This window comes from Eleginops maclovinus, chromosome 6, assembly GCF_036324505.1.
Source record: "Eleginops maclovinus isolate JMC-PN-2008 ecotype Puerto Natales chromosome 6, JC_Emac_rtc_rv5, whole genome shotgun sequence".
In the NCBI taxonomy this organism is placed as follows: Eukaryota; Metazoa; Chordata; class Actinopteri; order Perciformes; family Eleginopidae; genus Eleginops; species Eleginops maclovinus.
In genome coordinates this window covers 24,676,194-24,694,066 of record NC_086354.1, presented here as the reverse complement: position 1 = coordinate 24,694,066, position 17,873 = coordinate 24,676,194, and the positions used below count along the sequence as shown (strand labels likewise).

Here is a 17,873-nt window from a genome sequence, read left to right as displayed (position 1 = left end):
ACTCCTCCGGCTCAGACCTCTGCAAACAGCGGTGCTTTAATGACTCCTAGAAAGGTTTTTTTTACTCCATGCACGCAAGAACACGCGTCCTCAAAGCGTCCTCTTCTGGCAGAGCGTCCTCCCAAAGTCCCACCGAAGAAACATTAAAAAACAAAATGGGAGAAAAAGGAGATGATGAGGGCCACATCAGAAGTCAGAAATTTGAACAAAAAGTTGAACATTGAAAAAACATTGGAAAAATGTATAATTTTGAAAAAACAATCAGACGTTTTTAAAACTCGACATTTCGAAACATTCTGTTCAAAAGTCAGACATTTTTGAAAAAGTGACAACTGAATGAGTAGTAGGGCTGAACGATTCAGGAAAATAATATAATTGCGATTATTTTTTCAAGATCCTCTTCTCATGTATTTTTCAACAAACACAATACATCAATCGTGAACCTTCGTGAGGTAGCAACAGTAGCGAGGCACGTTCTGTACAGTACCTGACGTTGGGCAGCATCTTCCTTTTTAAAGCCAAAATAATTCCACACAACTGACGTGCCGCCCCTCTTTGGTAGCAAACTTCCAGCCGTCCACTCTTCTGACGAGCCTGAGGCCATTGTGCAACAGGTTCAAGCGCAGCGTTGACTTCTTTCGCTGCCTGCTCGGCTTCGCTCGGCTCGGCTCGCTCGCAAGTCACGTGACCAGATCGCGTGACCAGTCAAATCGCAGCCTTTGCGGTTGGATTATCTCCTTTTGCCAGATCGCGATATTATCACAAATGCAATTAATCGTTCAGCCCTAATGAGTACAGAGAGATTTGGAAAAAAATCTGAAGTTTGAAAAAATCTAAGGAAAACAAAATGGGAGACAAAAAAACTGAAATCAGAAAAAATCAGATCGTTTAGGAAATGAGAAAGTTCTGAAGAAAGAGTCGGAAATTCAAAAAAGTCGAGTTTGAAAAGAAAATCAAAAGGAAAAAAAAGAATATATATTTAGGAGAAGATGATTAGAGCCACATGAGGAGGAGAAACAAGTGGGACGTTTTTAAAAGTCAGGAAAAAAAGTCTTTTTAGGAGAAAATGAACATTTTGAAAAAATAGTCGGAAATTCCCAAAAGTCCAAATTTTGGAGAAAAAAAATCTGAAGTTTGAAAAGAAAGTAGTGGGTGTCAGAAAGTGCCTCCGCTTGTTCCTGCAGATGTATAATACTGCAACCCTTTTATCAAAATATGCATTCTCTAAATATACTCGCTGATGATATGCAGCGTTAATCCAGTGCTTCGGATCACACGTTCAGAACATATTGCCGAACATCTCAGCTTTCACGGCTGCGTGTTAGAGCCGCTGTAACACGCACGTCTCCTGCAGACGCTCAGTCGTGGTGTCAGGCGTTCGTCCAATTGACACGTTCAGCCCGAGAAAACTGAGCTGTGAAGCTGGAGGTGCCAACGAGGAGGAGAGCTGTTTACTGACTGTCAGGGAAGAGACTCAGCTTGTTATACCCATGATGCGTTCACAGTGTTTAATCCATACTGTGCTGGAGGTCTGTTGTTTGCAAAGGGGGGTTCATCAGCAGTCAATCATTACAGGTATCACAGTGGAGAAGGAAAACCCATATCGGGACACAAACATGCTTATTGTTTATGGCTTTTTCTTGTATTGGATGGTATTCTTTTAGGACGCAAGGCAGTTTAAGTGGAAGAAATACTACTTTTGACTACACTTCCTTGGATATCCTGTGTGCGTTTGTAGAATGAGTTTGTGTATGTCATCATTGATAATGAGTGGGCCCTTCAAACCTGCCCGGTAACTGACTACTCAGGGTGCTCAAACCTGAAGCTGCAAACTGGTGATGTAGATACCCAGTTAAGAGTCCAACTTAACGTGCTTTGCTTGTCGCTGGATTCATGTCGCCTCCCTTTGCTCTCACGTGTTTTCAGTATTAGAGATGGCTAACAGCCACGGCTTCAAAACCGTCCCCGCTGAATGACGTCACGTATTGTCATAGTAACGAGTCACATGTAGGACGTATGCTGTGGGATTCATATTTGGAGCACGGCTACAAGAGGTCCATAATGAACTGAAAACTAAAAAGTGCTCGGATGCAACCTTGTGATGTTCAGCGAGAGGAAACATCGGATCTGTGTCAGAGGAGGGAAATAAATCAGGGCACTTCGTACGTCACTGAGAGATACAGGAACACTTCATATATCAGTATGTAGTGTCTCTACTTTAAAGAGTCCTCTCCTGCTGATGTTCAGGTGTATATCAGTATGTAGTGTCTCTACTTTAAAGAGTCCTCTCCTGCTGATGTTCAGGTGTATATCAGTATGTAGAGTCTCTACTTTAAAGAGTCCTCTCCTGCTGATGTTCAGGTGTATGTCAGTATGTAGCGTCTCTACTTTAAAGAGTCCTCTCCTGCTGATGTTCAGGTGTATATCAGTATGTAGTGTCTCTACTTTAAAGAGTCCTCTCCTGCTGATGTTCAGGTGTATATCAGTATGTAGAGTCTCTACTTTAAAGAGTCCTCTCCTGCTGATGTTCAGGTGTATATCAGTATGTAGAGTCTCTACTTTAAAGAGTCCTCTCCTGCTGATGTTCAGGTGTATATCAGTATGTAGAGTCTCTACTTTAAAGAGTCCTCTCCTGCTGATGTTCAGGTGTATATCAGTATGTAGAGTCTCTACTTTAAAGAGTCCTCTCCTGCTGATGTTCAGGCGTATATCAGTATGTAGAGTCTCTACTTTAAAGAGTCCTCTCCTGCTGATGTTCAGGTGTATATCAGTATGTAGAGTCTCTACTTTAAAGAGTCCTCTCCTGCTGATGTTCAGGTGTATATCAGTGTGTAGTGTCTCTACTTTAAAGAGTCCTCTCCTGCTGATGTTCAGGTGTATATCAGTATGTAGTGTCTCTACTTTAAAGAGTCCTCTCCTGCTGATGTTCAGGTGTATATCAGTATGTAGAGTCTCTACTTTAAAGAGTCCTCTCCTGCTGATGTTCAGGTGTATATCAGTATGTAGAGTCTCTACTTTAAAGAGTCCTCTCCTGCTGATGTTCAGGTGTATATCAGTATGTAGTGTCTCTACTTTAAAGAGTCCTCTCCTGCTGATGTTCAGGTGTATATCAGTATGTAGCGTCTGTACTTTAAAGAGTCCTCTCCTGCTGATGTTCAGGTGTATGTCAGTATGTAGTGTCTCTACTTTAAAGAGTCCTCTCCTGCTGATGTTCAGGTGTATATCAGTATGTAGTGTCTCTACTTTAAAGAGTCCTCTCCTGCTGATGTTCAGGTGTATATCAGTATGTAGAGTCTCTACTTTAAAGAGTCCTCTCCTGCTGATGTTCAGGTGTATATCAGTATGTAGTGTCTCTACTTTAAAGAGTCCTCTCCTGCTGATGTTCAGGTGTATGTCAGTATGTAGTGTCTCTACTTTAAAGAGTCCTCTCCTGCTGATGTTCAGGTGTATATCAGTATGTAGTGTCTCTACTTTAAAGAGTCCTAACGAGGGTCTCTGATTACATTTTAGATCATTTAAAGAGACTGATTGGTCCTGATGGACTCCCTGTTTAATACTAATTACTGAAACTGTTTAAAGTGTGTATTGGCAGGAGGTGTGAGGTGTGTGTGATCATTCTTCATTGGAAAGGTCCACGTTACACAAGGTTTAATCTAGTGACAGACAGACAGACAGATAGACAGACAGACAGACAGACAGACAGACAGAGCTGGATTAAATGCTGACGGGGAGAACACAGATATTTAGCTTGTTTTTTAGATTCAGTCTGCAAACATCAGAGGGATATTGAACTCGCGGCAGGGTGGATTCATGATGGGGGCCGTCCATGCCGTGTTACATGTAAACAGTAATATGTGTGGACAGCAGAGCGTGTGAAGCACAGTTAATCATTGCTGTCCTGCACTGAATAAATCCCTCATTTGGCAGGGCTGGCCGGGGGGGTGCTTGTGCAGAGACCCGCGAGAGACCTGGAGGGTTAGCTGAGCAGAACATGTTTCAAGGTCTCTGACAGCAGGTTGAACGGTGGGAGCAATGGATCCTAACACCGGGCCATGTCGCTGTAGAAGGAGGCCATGATGTCGGTGTTGTTTTACGAGGATTCAATCATTTGTTCAAAGAGGAAAACATTTGGAGCGTCTTTGTGCTGCTGTAGCTCAGATAGCTGTGCAGCAGCCGCTCTCACTGCCTGTGAGTGCACAGCAGCTGTTTGCAGTCTGAGACAGCACTACTCACACACGTGTTTCTGCTAGCAGCATGATGCTAAAGAATGCTAGGATAAATGACATGTAACCATTGATTGTCCAAACCTTTTACCGCGGCATCATTTGTGTGTACTCAGGCTAGACGTGGCCTGCGTTGTAGCTGCTACGTCCACACTCAAAATGACGTCACACAGACATAAATTTAAGGAGCTAATTCATTTTCAATGCCCTGAGCAGTCTGTTGTTTCTTCATATCCTCTACAAATATGGAGAACTGTCAGGTCTGTGTGTTTTTGTATTCATCAACGTTAGTAAGGATATTCTCATCCCCGATTGGCTTTCTCAAAGACAACGTCACTTGAATTTGCTCGGGTTGAAAAATGCAACTCTCGCTGGGGCGCAAATCAGCGTCAATCAATCAATCAATCAATCAATCAATCAATCAATCAATCAATCAATCAATCAATCAATCAATCAATCAATCCCTTTTATTTATAAAGCTCATTTAAAAAAACAACCCACCCTGTCCAAAGTGTTGTACAGAACAGAGCAGGTAGCCAATAACCTTTCATTGAACAAGTAAATAAAGAAACACAGATGTAAACATCAATAGTACACACAGCTGGTATGCACACATAAACAAATGCATGCAGATTCAAACGCTAGAGAGTAAATAGTAGTGGGTAACAGGTCCATGACTTTGCTTCTTCTACAGTCCACTGTGTAAAGCCTCCTCCTGAAGTGAATGTAATACAGGTCCAGTCATTGTGCAGCGGGGGGGGGGGGGGGAGTATCTGATACCTCTGAAATATGAATGCGCGCTCTTTCCAAATCATTTTGTCTCGTTAACGCGTCTCTTAAATGTACTTATGCGCGGCTAAATCTGGAGGACAGACTCCTAACTGATTCTAAGTGTGTGTTTGTGTTCCCTGTCATGCCGCGTGCCTCTCTCTCTCTCACCCCGGAATTAAATTGAAAACATTATGATAATTATGACTATTATTAACCTTGCCTCATTATTTTTTTCCATGTAGCTGTTTGTAAGCGTCCTCCCGGTCGGCCGCTCCTAACGAGGCCTTGTTAAAAGCATCCACATCACCGGCGCTCTCCGTGCCGCCGCCAAAACATGGCTTCACCGCAGCGGCTTATGTAGGGGGATTTAATTCTCGTCTCCGTGGGAGGAGCAGAGGCCTTCGGGGGCCGACTCAGAAATTGAATCAGTGCTGATGGCGTCCGGGGAGAGATGCACGGCGTTATGCTTCGGTGAGATACAGCAGCCTCCGGGGGAACACTGAGAGGAACATGGCAGTGTGTGTGGGTGTGTGTAGCTTAAAGAAAACTCCCACACACACACACTCAGCTTTGCATGTGAAATACACTCGGAGAGATTTGACTTTCTTTACGGGGACAGGCTGCAGCAGAGCAGGGCCGCCTCCACTGAATTAATGTCCGCCTCCGCCTTCATGGGAGGACAGTTTACTAAAGCCTGCAACATTTAAGACTTCATTTTGACTTAATCCACCTTCACTTACCTCATTGTTATGTTACATTTGAATCCTATTTTACTTCCATTGGTTCTTGTTTTATCAGAATCCAAGTACTTTATACAGGGTTAGGTTTGGTTCTTATTTATTGTAAGGTCCACGAAGTATTCCGTCCTTTAGTGCTCATACTGCAGTGTAAAAATACCAGGACAAGTAAGAGTATTAATAATGGAAGTTAGGTTAAAGTTTACGTAGTAGGAGTAAAAATAACTGCAGGAAAAAACAACAACGTAAGCAGTGCCACATGATGAGAGCATGTGGAACCAGACAGAAGTGATCCATGTGAGGATGAAAACAGAAGAGATGTGTTTTGAATTTTGAAAGAAACAACAGAGTTAGATTCTGGGATCTGAATGGGAAGACGAGGTGCTCTGAAGGAAAAGGCTCGGCCACCTCCTGAGGATTTGTGAATTCTTGGGATGGGAAGGACACTGACATTATGGGATGGTGGGAGCCTGGTAGGCGGGGTTATTAGTGATGATAAATAGGGAGGTGCTGGTCCGTGTAAGATCTGAGAGGTTAGCAGTTTAGTCTTGAATCTGATCTTATGTGGGTCTTAAAAGTAATACATTTTAATCTCCTTTAAACATCTTATTTCTAAAGTTCTTAATAAGGTTTGTGTGTAAAACCCCTGCATGTATAAAGTCAGAAGCAACTAAAGCTCTAACATAAATGTAGAAGGGTGAAGGGGGCAATGTTTCCCTCTGAATGGTAGTGGAGTAGAAGTGCCACGAAATGAAACTGCTCACATGTTTACTTGAGTTACTGTATAGTGTTGCTGACATGCTCTAACGAAACCCATTCCCCGATTTAGATTCGAATCTAATGTATAACCAACCCAATATCTGACAGCATCTGGAAACCTTTGCAATCACCAGTTTCTCTCTCCAGTTATCGTTTATGTGTGAAGAGCACCAGGAGTCAGAAACCCCTCTCTTCACACCTTTCCTCTTGAAACGTGCAGCGGTGTTTTCCGGCAGAGGGAAACAGAGGCGGAGGTTCTCTCAGCGACAGAGGACTCTCTATCAGTGACACAGTTCTGCCTGACAGAGCTCTTCCTCTTCTGACACAGTAGACAGGGAGGAATCAAACCGGCTCCAAGGTGTAAGCTGGAAACAACTAGCATGAGATTCCCTACCTGGATCTTCGACGGTGGTTTGATTTTGAGTTTGTTTTTGGTAGCTTGAGGACAAATGGCTGCTTCAGTTCCAGTTTTACCTGTACATGTCAGAGGACAGACCTGGGCACATCATCATGACTTATTGATCGGCATCCTTATCAGCCACCTGCAGCTACAGCTTAGTGTGCAGGGGAATAAAAACTGTCCTCAGTGACCTTTTGAGGGAGGTAGAAAGACACTGAGGTGTCAGATGGTTCGTTGCAGAACCATCAGAGCTGTTATTAGAAAGTGTTTGGAAAAGGCCAGGCACTCGTCAACAATCTTTCAATCAATCTCTAGAAAGAGGAAGTCAGGAGAAGAGCGAGGACATGTTTCCATCAAGAGAAGCCATCAGTCTTTGGTCTTCTTTCAACCAAGAAGGACTCTCCAGTTCTGGTGCTAATGCAGCGTCTTCTTCTGCTCTTACCTCCGTTGTTGCTGCTGCCATTGTTGTTTTGAATGCAAGGACAGAGCTCTAGATCGGACGCTGATTGGCGCAACGCAGTAGTTGAATTCACCATATATGGATTTTTGGTAAGATCAAAATCAAGCAATTGCCATGAGACTTAGAGACACTAGAGAAAGGTCCTGTTGAGATGGTAATTTGGCAAAAGCTGTGAGAATCTCTTGTGAAACTGTAAAGAATACTGTGTTTACGTATTCTTTTAGGCCAACCCTGAAGGCAGCGTCTCCTTGGTTTCCTCATCAAAAAGCCAATGGAATCCCTCCAGGTGATTGCAGAAAATAATTAACATTTAAAATAAACATTACGCTATAAAGCACAGTCACATGACTTCACATCACCACCGCTAAGCTAAAGGCGGCTAATGTTGGGCTATAAAGGAACTACAGCATGGTCACATGACTTGAGATCACCACTGCTAAGCTAAAGGAGGCTAATGTTGGGCTATAAAGGAACTACAGCACGGTCACATGACTTCACGTCACCACCGCTAAGCTAAAGGCGGCTAATGTTGGGCTATAAAGGAACTACAGCACGGTCACATGACTTCAGATCACCACCGCTAAGCTAAAGGCGGCTAATGTTGGGCTATAAAGGAACTACAGCACGGTCACATGACTTCACGTCACCACCGCTAAGCTGAAGGCGGCTAATGTTGGGCTATAAAGGAACTACAGCACGGTCACATGACTTCAGATCACCCTGCTAAGCTGAAGGCAGCTAGTTCGGGAGTGATGACCTTTTATGGTCTCATTTAGAATACACACCTTATAAACGCTCTAAAATCCATTGATGAGGGAAAAGGTGCTTAAAATGTTGACTCATTCCCGGGTTTTAAGTGTCATTCCTGCACCGTTCTTTCCTCGAATCCCAACCATTGGAGGTCCATGCCTAACCTCAGCCATCTCATGAGGATTTTGCAAACAACAATACTACAGATCTCCCCCTGCAGAAGGTAGCATATGCTCGGGGCCTGTCCTGACTTGTCTGCAACCTTTAATGACTCCACAAACACATGCCTCACCCCATGGGAGGACCGTAGATACACACAGTTTCTTTCCCCTAAACTGATCAGTTTAGCATACCAAGCTAGCGTAAATAGCAGAGCACTGTATGTGTGTCCTCTTCAGAGCAGCATCACGATTGGAGCAGGGGAGGGTTGTTCCCTTTCAGATGTGTTGAACTCAACCTCCTTAAACACTTGCATCATGTAAATTCGCAGGAGCAAGCCAGGGGGCTGGAGGTGGCGTAGGTGGTGGTGAAATCCCCCGTGCAGCTCCTGTTGCACAGCGTTACATCAGCCAGGCTTTCTGTTCTTAAACAGGCCTGACTGTTCTCCGCTTTACAGGATCACGACCGATGAAAAACCTTCTGTCTTCAAACAGGCTTTCAAAGGATCCAGAGGAGGGCGGCCATGTTGTTCTGAGTCACTGTGTGTGTGTGTGTGTGTGTGTGTGTGTGTGTGTGTGTGTACCCGATATTCAAATACATACTGAAAAACACTGTACACTTAGTCCAAGATTGAAAATAAAGTATTTGTTTAGACAACGGAGGGAGAAGTACTCAGAGCTTGTACTTGATTAAAGTAGAAGTACTCAGATCTTGTACTTGATTAAAGTAGAAGTACTCAGATCTTGTACTTGAGTAAAGTAGAAGTACTCAGATCTTGTACTTGAGTAAAGTAGAAGTACTCAGATATTGTACTTGAGTAAAGTAGAAGTACTCAGATATTGTACTTGAGTAAAAGTAGAAGTACTCAGATCTTGTACTTGAGTAAAGTAGAAGTACTCAGGTCTTGTACTTGAGTAAAGTAGAAGTACTCAGGTCTTGTACTTGAGTAAAGTAGAAGTACTCAGATCTTGTACTTGAGTAAAGTAGAAGTACTCAGGTCTTGTACTTGAGTAAAGTAGAAGTACTCAGATCTTGTTCTTGAGTAAAGTACTCAGATCTTGTACTTGAGTAAAGTAGAAGTACTCAGGTCTTGTACTTGAGTAAAGTAGAAGTACTCAGGTCTTGTACTTGAGTAAAGTAGAAGTACTCGGGTCTTGTACTTGAGTAAAGTAGAAGTACTCAGATCTTGTACTTGAGTAAAGTAGAAGTACTCAGATCTTGTACTTGAGTAAAGTAGAAGTACTCAGGTCTTGTACTTGAGTAAAGTAGAAGTACTCAGATCTTGTACTTGAGTAAAGTAGAAGTACTCAGGTCTTGTACTTGAGTAAAGTAGAAGTACTCGGGTCTTGTACTTGAGTAAAGTAGAAGTACTCAGATCTTGTACTTGAGTAAAGTAGAAGTACTCAGATCTTGTACTTGAGTAAAGTAGAAGTACTCAGATCTTGTACTTGAGTAAAGTAGAAGTACTCAGATCTTGTACTTGAGTAAAGTAGAAGTACTCAGGTCTTGTACTTGAGTAAAGTAGAAGTACTCAGGTCTTGTACTTGAGTAAAGTAGAAGTACTCAGGTCTTGTACTTGAGTAAAGTAGAAGTACTCAGATCTTGTACTTGAGTAAAGTAGAAGTACCAGAGTGTAGGAATACTCTGTCACAGTGAAAGTATTCTAAATGTTCCTCCAGTGAAAGTAGAAAGTACTCTCCTCTAAATGTACTTAAAGTAGCGACAGTAAAAGTAGTCATTGTCTGATTGGTCCATTTCAGAATAATATCTCTGATATGTTTTATAATGATTGATCATTAAAGTGTTCTCAGAGCTGGTAAAGGTGCAGCTAGTTTGAATGGCTTTGTATACTGCAGGGTAGCTGCTGGATTTACTGCAGGTGAACTACAGTCTGATTTAAGGGTCATTATATTTACCATCATTCATCCTAATCTGCCTAGCAACTAAACGTAGTAAATACATGTAGTGGAGCAAAAGTACACAGTACCTCAAAATTGTGTTGAGTAAATGTGCTTAGTCATTTTACACTTCTGGGATCAAACAAGTAGGCTAACACAAAACCTCATGATCATGATATACTGTATATGTACATTCTGCGTGACGCTGTTTAACAAGTCCTCCGTCCCTCCGCAGACACACTGAACAGAGGGTTCTCTATGCAGATGATATGCTTCTTATCCTTGCATACTAATGTACAACACTTACATTACTACAAAGCATTCTTCAGACTGAATGACACAGAGCCGGGGGATGTTGGATAATACATACATCGTAAAGTAATGAAGCGCGGAGTCACGGGGTCGTGGAAATAGACCCCATATTTATAAAATATTCAGCTGTGTTGTTTTCCCACTATAGTGCTGCTCAACTGATGTGTAAAGCACATAAACTGTTATAAAATTGAAGAAGTGCAAACACAAACACACAGCAGAGACACTTAGGAGCATAGTAAACACATGTTTGCTTGCTAGACTGACTAACTTAAGACACGCATCTTAAGGTTAGGGTTGGTTTTCAGGTCATTTTATCTCTGATGTGTGATGCAAAACAAAATGTGCATAACTCCTTAGAAATTGTAGAAAATATGTACTGAATGACTAACTAGAACTAGCCGGAGAGTGGTCATTTTGTGCCAGGAAACATCAATTCATGCAGATTTTGGATTGAGTTTCTGAGGGAAATATGACCTGTTCAACTTCAGAATGCAAACGGTTAAGAAGGACAGATTGTTGATGTACTTGTTTGTGGAGTTTTACTGGATTAAATCCAGCCGGGGACTCTTGTTGCATATCCTTTATCTATTTCCTGTCCCTCCATTTCCTGTCACCTCTAAACCGTCAGCTATTTAATACAATTAAGGCAGAAAATGATCCAGAATATAGAAACACAATCCAACATAGTGCCGTTTAAAGCCAGACAACAAGGCACTTTCGGACCTGCAAAGGACCAAGTCATTCATTTGTGTTTAAGCAGATTTGCATTGCTTTGTTCTTGCACTATAACGGTGACAATTTAGCATGAATAACGGAACAAAATGCAATACTTCATAAGGACATGTGTGACGACCAAGACTGAACCCCAGTGATCTGATATGTTTTTCAGTAAGTAACAGAGAACATCCAGAAAAGCCGTCATGTGAGGTCTCACCCTGTGTGTGTGTGTGTGTGTGTTTCAGGTAGCGGCTCAGGCGGTGTTGTTCCTGTGTATGAACACCGCCGGGATCTTCATCAGCTACCTGTCGGACCGGGCTCAGCGCCAGGCCTTCCTTGAGACCCGGCGCTGCATCGAGGCCCGGCTGCGACTGGAGACCGAGAACCAGAGACAGGTGAGTCCAGAAGAAACACAAAAACGCTGCTCAAAGGAGGTGTGTGTGTGTGTGTGTGTGTGTGTTTCGTAGTGTATAGACTGGGATAACTGAGGAATGGTCCTAAAACCCAGGTCCAAGTGTGCTTACGTTAATACTTAAACCCCAATTTGCTCCTGGCATGTCGACGGTATTGAACTGTGTACGTTTCTTTGGATAAATGCATGTAGTTAGCATGCTCACACGGCTAAACAACACACATGATATGGTAAACACAGCCGTTGTACCTCCTGTTGTTGAGTGATGCAGCTCAGTGTGCAAAGGCTCTGATGAATAAAGCAGAGCGATTGATGGATTTCAGTCGACAGGACCGAGTGTTAGCAGCTCGGCTAATGAGACCGCAGAGAGGACAAGAACACGGACGCTGCATCGATCCGCTGCTAACTGGGCATCAGTGTAGCGGACACATGCACGCACACGCACACACATGCACACGCAGCTTCAAACACTGCCTAACAAGGTACCACACACGCACACCCAAATAGAATCAACACAGTCTGAGTCAGATGGGCACAGTAGTATAAACACACTTGTAGACACACACACACTGTCTCACTGACACACTCTATCTCACACACACACACACACACACACACACACAGAGCTTTGTTTACGCAGTGGAGTGGACGGCCGGGCTCGGAGAAGCCACAGAAAGCTTTTACGCCGTCGTGTTTCCAGGAAGGGTTTGGCTCCGGTGAGCTCTTGGGCCGCTGTAATGGAGCGAGATGCGCTCCGCCTCGAGGGGGCCCGTCTTGATGTGAGCCAATCCTGTTGTTGACCTTCTGTCAACATGCTGCCAGAAACTGTGTGTGTGTGTGTGTGTGTGTGTGTGTGTGTGTGTGTGTGTGTGTGTCTGTGTGTCTGTGTCTGTGTGTGTGTCTGTGTGTGTGTGTGTGTGTGTGTGTGTGTGTGTGTGTGTGTCTGTGTCTGTGTCTGTGTCTGTGTCTGTGTCTGTGTGTGTGTGTGTGTGTGTGTGTGTGTGTGTGTGTGTGTTCTCTGTTGGGTTTCCTTAAAGTGTGACTGTGATGTGAGACAGGACTCAGGTTCACATCCCGAAAAATCACCTTTCTCTCCGTCTATTTATACGAGTAGCAGCTGGTTATTCTCCAGTCAGATAATACTAAATATAAATCTGATATTTGTGTTAGTGTGTGTGTGTTAGTGTGAGGAAGGTTAGGCCACATCCTCATCAGATCGGTGTGCAGCTGTTTTCACAACACGCTACACCAACTTTTCCACTTCATCCGAGAGTAGAAACCTTTTTCCTCACTTTCACTCATTATTTTATGCACTAACCTAAACCGTCAATACAATCATTAAACAGTACTCTGTTCTGGCATAATTATAGACGCTTACATTAGCAATCTGTGCGCCAGGGCGCTCACTGCAGCGTCACAATGCTGGCTAGATAGTCACAGCTCTAGCTAGGGTGTCATGGAGGTAACTGCATCGATGTTGTTCTAACTAAGGCGTTACAGCGCTAACTACAAAGCTATGATGCTAACTTCATTGTTGTGGCACTAACAAAACAGCACAGCGCTAACTGTAGCATCAAGCTTTAGATCCAATGTGTAATGCCTTAGTATAAAGCGATATGATAAAGAGACTTAGGTCATAGTAGGCTTGTTTATAACCCGACAAACAGAGGAGTGCGACAGTTTGTTGTATAATTCAGTTTACCAGTCCGGTGTTTAAGCTTACTATCCAACCTGTTAGCTTTTTTTTCAGATTCCAAAACCCTGGTGGGAATATCCAAAGCAACCAGTCAGTACTCTAGCCTGGCATTCAGCAAGTCACTAAGGTTTCAGTCCCCAATGTTCTACTGGAGGAGCTGTCACAGGACAAACAAACAAGTACATCTTTCCATCGGGATCAGGAGGACAAGTCCACTTCACTTTATATCCTATCCTTCTGGCTTTTCTTGCTCAAGGTTTTCTGACGTACCGCCCCCTGAAAAGACTCCTTTTATGAAGGTTATTTCCTAACAGCAACCAAATCTCTCAGAGTATTTTCTAAATGTCCCCAAAGCTGATATAATGGAATCATTTTTGGAAGCAGTAATGCGACTTTAAGTCCTTTTAATAAACTGATGTTTGCTGTTTGGGATGAAAGCCCTCACGGTTCAGTGCAGGAGCAGAGAGTATGAATAGGAATCACCTTCAGGCGCTGACTCTAAATTGGACCTTAAAGCTGAATTTAAACTGACCCCCCCCAGACACACACACACACACACACACACACACACACACACACACACACACACACACACACACACACACACACACACACACACACACACACACACACACACACACACACACACACACACACACACACACACACACACACACACACACACACACACACACGACAATAAAAGCAGGATGGAGGAACAAAGTGTTTTCCACTGAACCTTTAACCCCATCTGAGGGACTGTATAGATGGAAGTTGTCAGGGAGCTGCAGCGGGGCGTTAGCTCGCGGCTAAAATCAAGCTACGCTAATGACTTTCAAAGCTAATCTGACACTGAGTCCCCTGGCTCTCATCTGACTGAAACCAGAGAGCATGTCCAGTGAAGCAAATACAGACTGCCCCCCCCCCCCAGTGTACACACTGCAAAAAATGCAGTTGGATTTGGGAATCACCAACATTGTAGTGAAATGAGGCTTGTTAACTCTTTAAGAATGAATAAAACGCCAATTTAATGTAGAAAATCTGTGAGAGAAGCCAAGCTGATGTGGTTTTACAGCAGAAATTTCAATTAATGTGAGTCCATTGGATTTCTTTCCTCCAACTATGCAACGTACAATACACTTAACATAAAAACAGAAGACGTACAACAGTGCAATAGACAGAAAAAGAGAAATATACACGTGAGAAAGAATAGGATCAGATATAATGTAAAACAAATACTGTATTTATAAAGGAGTGTTCTACCTGGAAGACGCATAGGCTACAGGAGGTATTTCTGTCTTTCTAAAATCAAATCCTAATGGTGTATTAAGACACCATTAGAGCCAGCTACAGTTTGATTGACAGCTGGCTTCCTGTGGTGCAGCGAAGAACTAAAAACCAATATGAGGGTCAAACTGCGTGTGAATTCAGATCCACCTTTTCTTGCAGTGTTTCTCCATCACCACACCCTGCAGCGTTCGGCTGGGATGCAGCAGGGGAAGCATTAGCAACGCTCCACTGCTGCGTTTCTCTGTCTAGACTTTCATTTGGGGGATGCGCTGCTCCACTTTCTGCACAGAGAGCAGGTCAACACACAGTTTAGACATTACACAACTACACTGAGTGATGGAGGGGTGACGTGTTCCTGTACGCTGACCTGGAAGTTAGCATGGCAAGGGCTGCCTCGTAAAAGCCAATGGGATTTCTCCATGTCATTTTGGATTATTGAACAAAATAATCTCTGTGGAAAACAAACAGGCTATAAAGGAACTACAGCACGGTCACATGACTTCACCTCACCACCGCTAAGCTAAAGGAGGCTAATGTTGGGCTATAGAGGAACTACAGCACGGTCACATGACTTCACGTCACCACCGCTAAGCTAAAGGAGGCTAATGTTGGGCTATAGAGGAACTACAGCACGGTCACATGTCTTCACGTCACCACCGCTAAGCTAAAGGAGGCTAACGTTGGCCATGATGACGTTTAGTCGTCTCATTTAGACACTTGTTAGCAACCAACGTTTATTAAATTCCCCTGTGGAGTAGTTACTGATTAATTCCCTTAGCTCTAACCCTCACCCTAACTCAAACACATCAAAACAATTCAGAAAACCATTGAATAAAAGTGCTAAAATGCAGATTCATTTCAGGGTTAAAGGACTTATTCCTTTCTTGTATGTGTTACAAAAAGGAAGAATTGAAACAGCATTACTGGATTATGTTTTCATCCACTGGTTTATACCAGGCTAATGAAGGAAGATAGGTGTTTTAGTGAAAACTGAATTGAGCTGAGGATGCTTTTTCTCTCTCTCTCTTCTGGTCTGGAGGTTTGAAGAGGCTCTTCAGATCTCATTGAGCCTCCTGCAGCTTCACTGAGTTCACAGGAGGGTGAAAGAAAGGGAGTGCAGTAGAGCCAACAAGGCTGTGAATAACGTTCACTGTTAAAACGTTATCACCCTGAACGTCACCAAGAGCTCCAGCTGTGTGCGTCTCACTTTAGTGTCCCCTGGTCTCCAGCTGTGTGCGTCTCTCTTTAGTGTCCCCTGGTCTCCAGCTGTGTGCGTCTCTCTTTAGTGTCCCCTTTACTGTCCCCTGGTCTCCAGCTGTGTGCGTCTCTCTTTACTGTCCCCTGGTCTCCAGCTGTGTGCGTCTCCCTTTACTGTCCCCTGGTCTCCGGCTGTGTGCGTCTCCCTTTACTGTCCCCTGGTCTCCGGCTGTGTGCGTCTCTCTTTACTGTCCCCTGGTCTCCGGCTGTGTGCGTCTCTCTTTACTGTCCCCTGGTCTCCAGCTGTGTGCGTCTCTCTTTAGTGTCCCCTGGTCTCCAGCTGTGTGCGTCTCCCTTTACTGTCCCCTGGTCTCCGGCTGTGTGCGTCTCCCTTTACTGTCCCCTGGTCTCCAGCTGTGTGCGTCTCCCTTTACTGTCCCCTGGTCTCCAGCTGTGTGCGTCTCTCTTTAGTGTCCCCTGGTCTCCAGCTGTGTGCGGCTCTCTTTAGTGTCCCCTGGTCTCCAGCTGTGTGCGTCTCTCTTTAGTGTCCCCTGGTCTCCAGATGTGTGCGTCTCTCTTTAGTGTCCCCTGGTCTCCAGCTGTGTGCGTCTCTCTTTAGTGTCCCCTGGTCTCCAGCTGTGTGCGTCTCTCTTTAGTGTCCCCTGGTCTCCGTTGTGTTTGGAGCTTCTTGCAGCGTTTGGTTTCTGCAGCTTTCAGTAAACTGCTCATGTTTCCTCTGCTGAATGTTCTCTAGATGCTGCATGTGTTGAAGAGCTGCTGCAGATGTTTCTGCATGTGTTGAAGAGCTGCTGCAGATGTTTCTGCATGTGGTTTGGAACATTTGTGTTTCCATGTCTGCGTCCTTTCTGAAGCTGCATTACGAGTTTTGGGCCGTTGTAGCGCTGTCACCTGTCAGCCACCGTAGTTTTCCCTTTGTCTGAAAGCTAGATATATTTTTTGTAGAGCTTATTCCATTGGTTAATTGTTGCAACAGTTGTTAATTAAAATAATTTATCATAAAGTTAAGTCTTGAGTTCATTTGCATTTATTGAAATCTGAGTTCAGCTGTTTTTTTTAACATTCATTTGTTTTGTTCTGACATTTCTGCGTAGAGAAAGTTGAGTGTTGGATGAAACAGAAACTGAGCGATGACTCCCACTCCAAATCTGTTTGTGCGTTGGCCAGGTGGCAGCGTGTCAGGACGTAAAGCTCACACACATTTATTTTTCTGAGGATCGTCCTGCTGCAGGAGCTTAGCCTGGCAGAGACTCAGTCCTCTCTTAAATCAGTCCTTACAGACGGCCTTTATGTAACTTGTTTTTACAAGATGCTGCTCCTCGTGTTTGCCAGTTTAATACTCACTCTCTGACTCCAGTTAATTCCTCTTTGCTTAATCTTGATGCTGTGTTATTTACTGTAGTACATTAATATCTGTGTGGATGTACAAACAGTACGTTTTGTACATAGCATATGCTCACGGAGCCCTAAAAACACGTCTTCTTGAGTCTTCATCTCATTATACCCAAATATGTAATTATAGTTTTGCCTGTTTTGTTTCTGAGGCTAACATGATGTTTTTCTCCCCCTGCAGGAGAGACTGGTGTTATCAGTCCTGCCTCGTTTTGTAGTTTTGGAAATGATCAACGACATGACAAATGTAGAGGACGAACACCTCCAGCATCAGTTCCACAGAATCTACATCCACCGCTACGAGAATGTCAGGTGAGGACAAGAGCTTGGGTTTATTTGATACGTTAATGTGTTTGGATAGGATTATTTATAGCTGTTAAATTACATTATTTCAGACAAAGTGAAAATGAATCATTAGGGAGGAACGTTTCATATTTGAATTCTGGGAAAAAAGGAAGGAATAGATGCATAAATGTGCTGTATAACAGAAAATACGGGACTTACTGACACTACTAAACGTCATCACGCCCAACATTAGCCGCCTTTAGCTTAGCGGTGGTGACGTGAAGTCATGTGACCGTGCTGTACTTCCTTTATAGCCCAACATTAGCCTCCTTTAGCTTAGCGGTGGAGACGTGAAGTCATGTGACCGTGCTGTAGTTCCTTTATAGCCCAACAT

At 43.7% G+C, this 17,873-nt stretch overlaps 1 protein-coding gene across 1 annotated transcript in view; it reads left to right on the top strand.

Moving 5' to 3' along the window:
- Positions 1-17,873, top strand: part of adcy8 (adenylate cyclase 8 (brain)) — an 86,921-nt gene that overhangs the window by 20,737 nt on the left and 48,311 nt on the right. Inside the window, 2 exon segments of the mRNA XM_063886878.1 lie at positions 11,435-11,584; positions 17,376-17,506. Coding sequence (XP_063742948.1) covers positions 11,435-11,584; positions 17,376-17,506 — 281 coding nt within the window.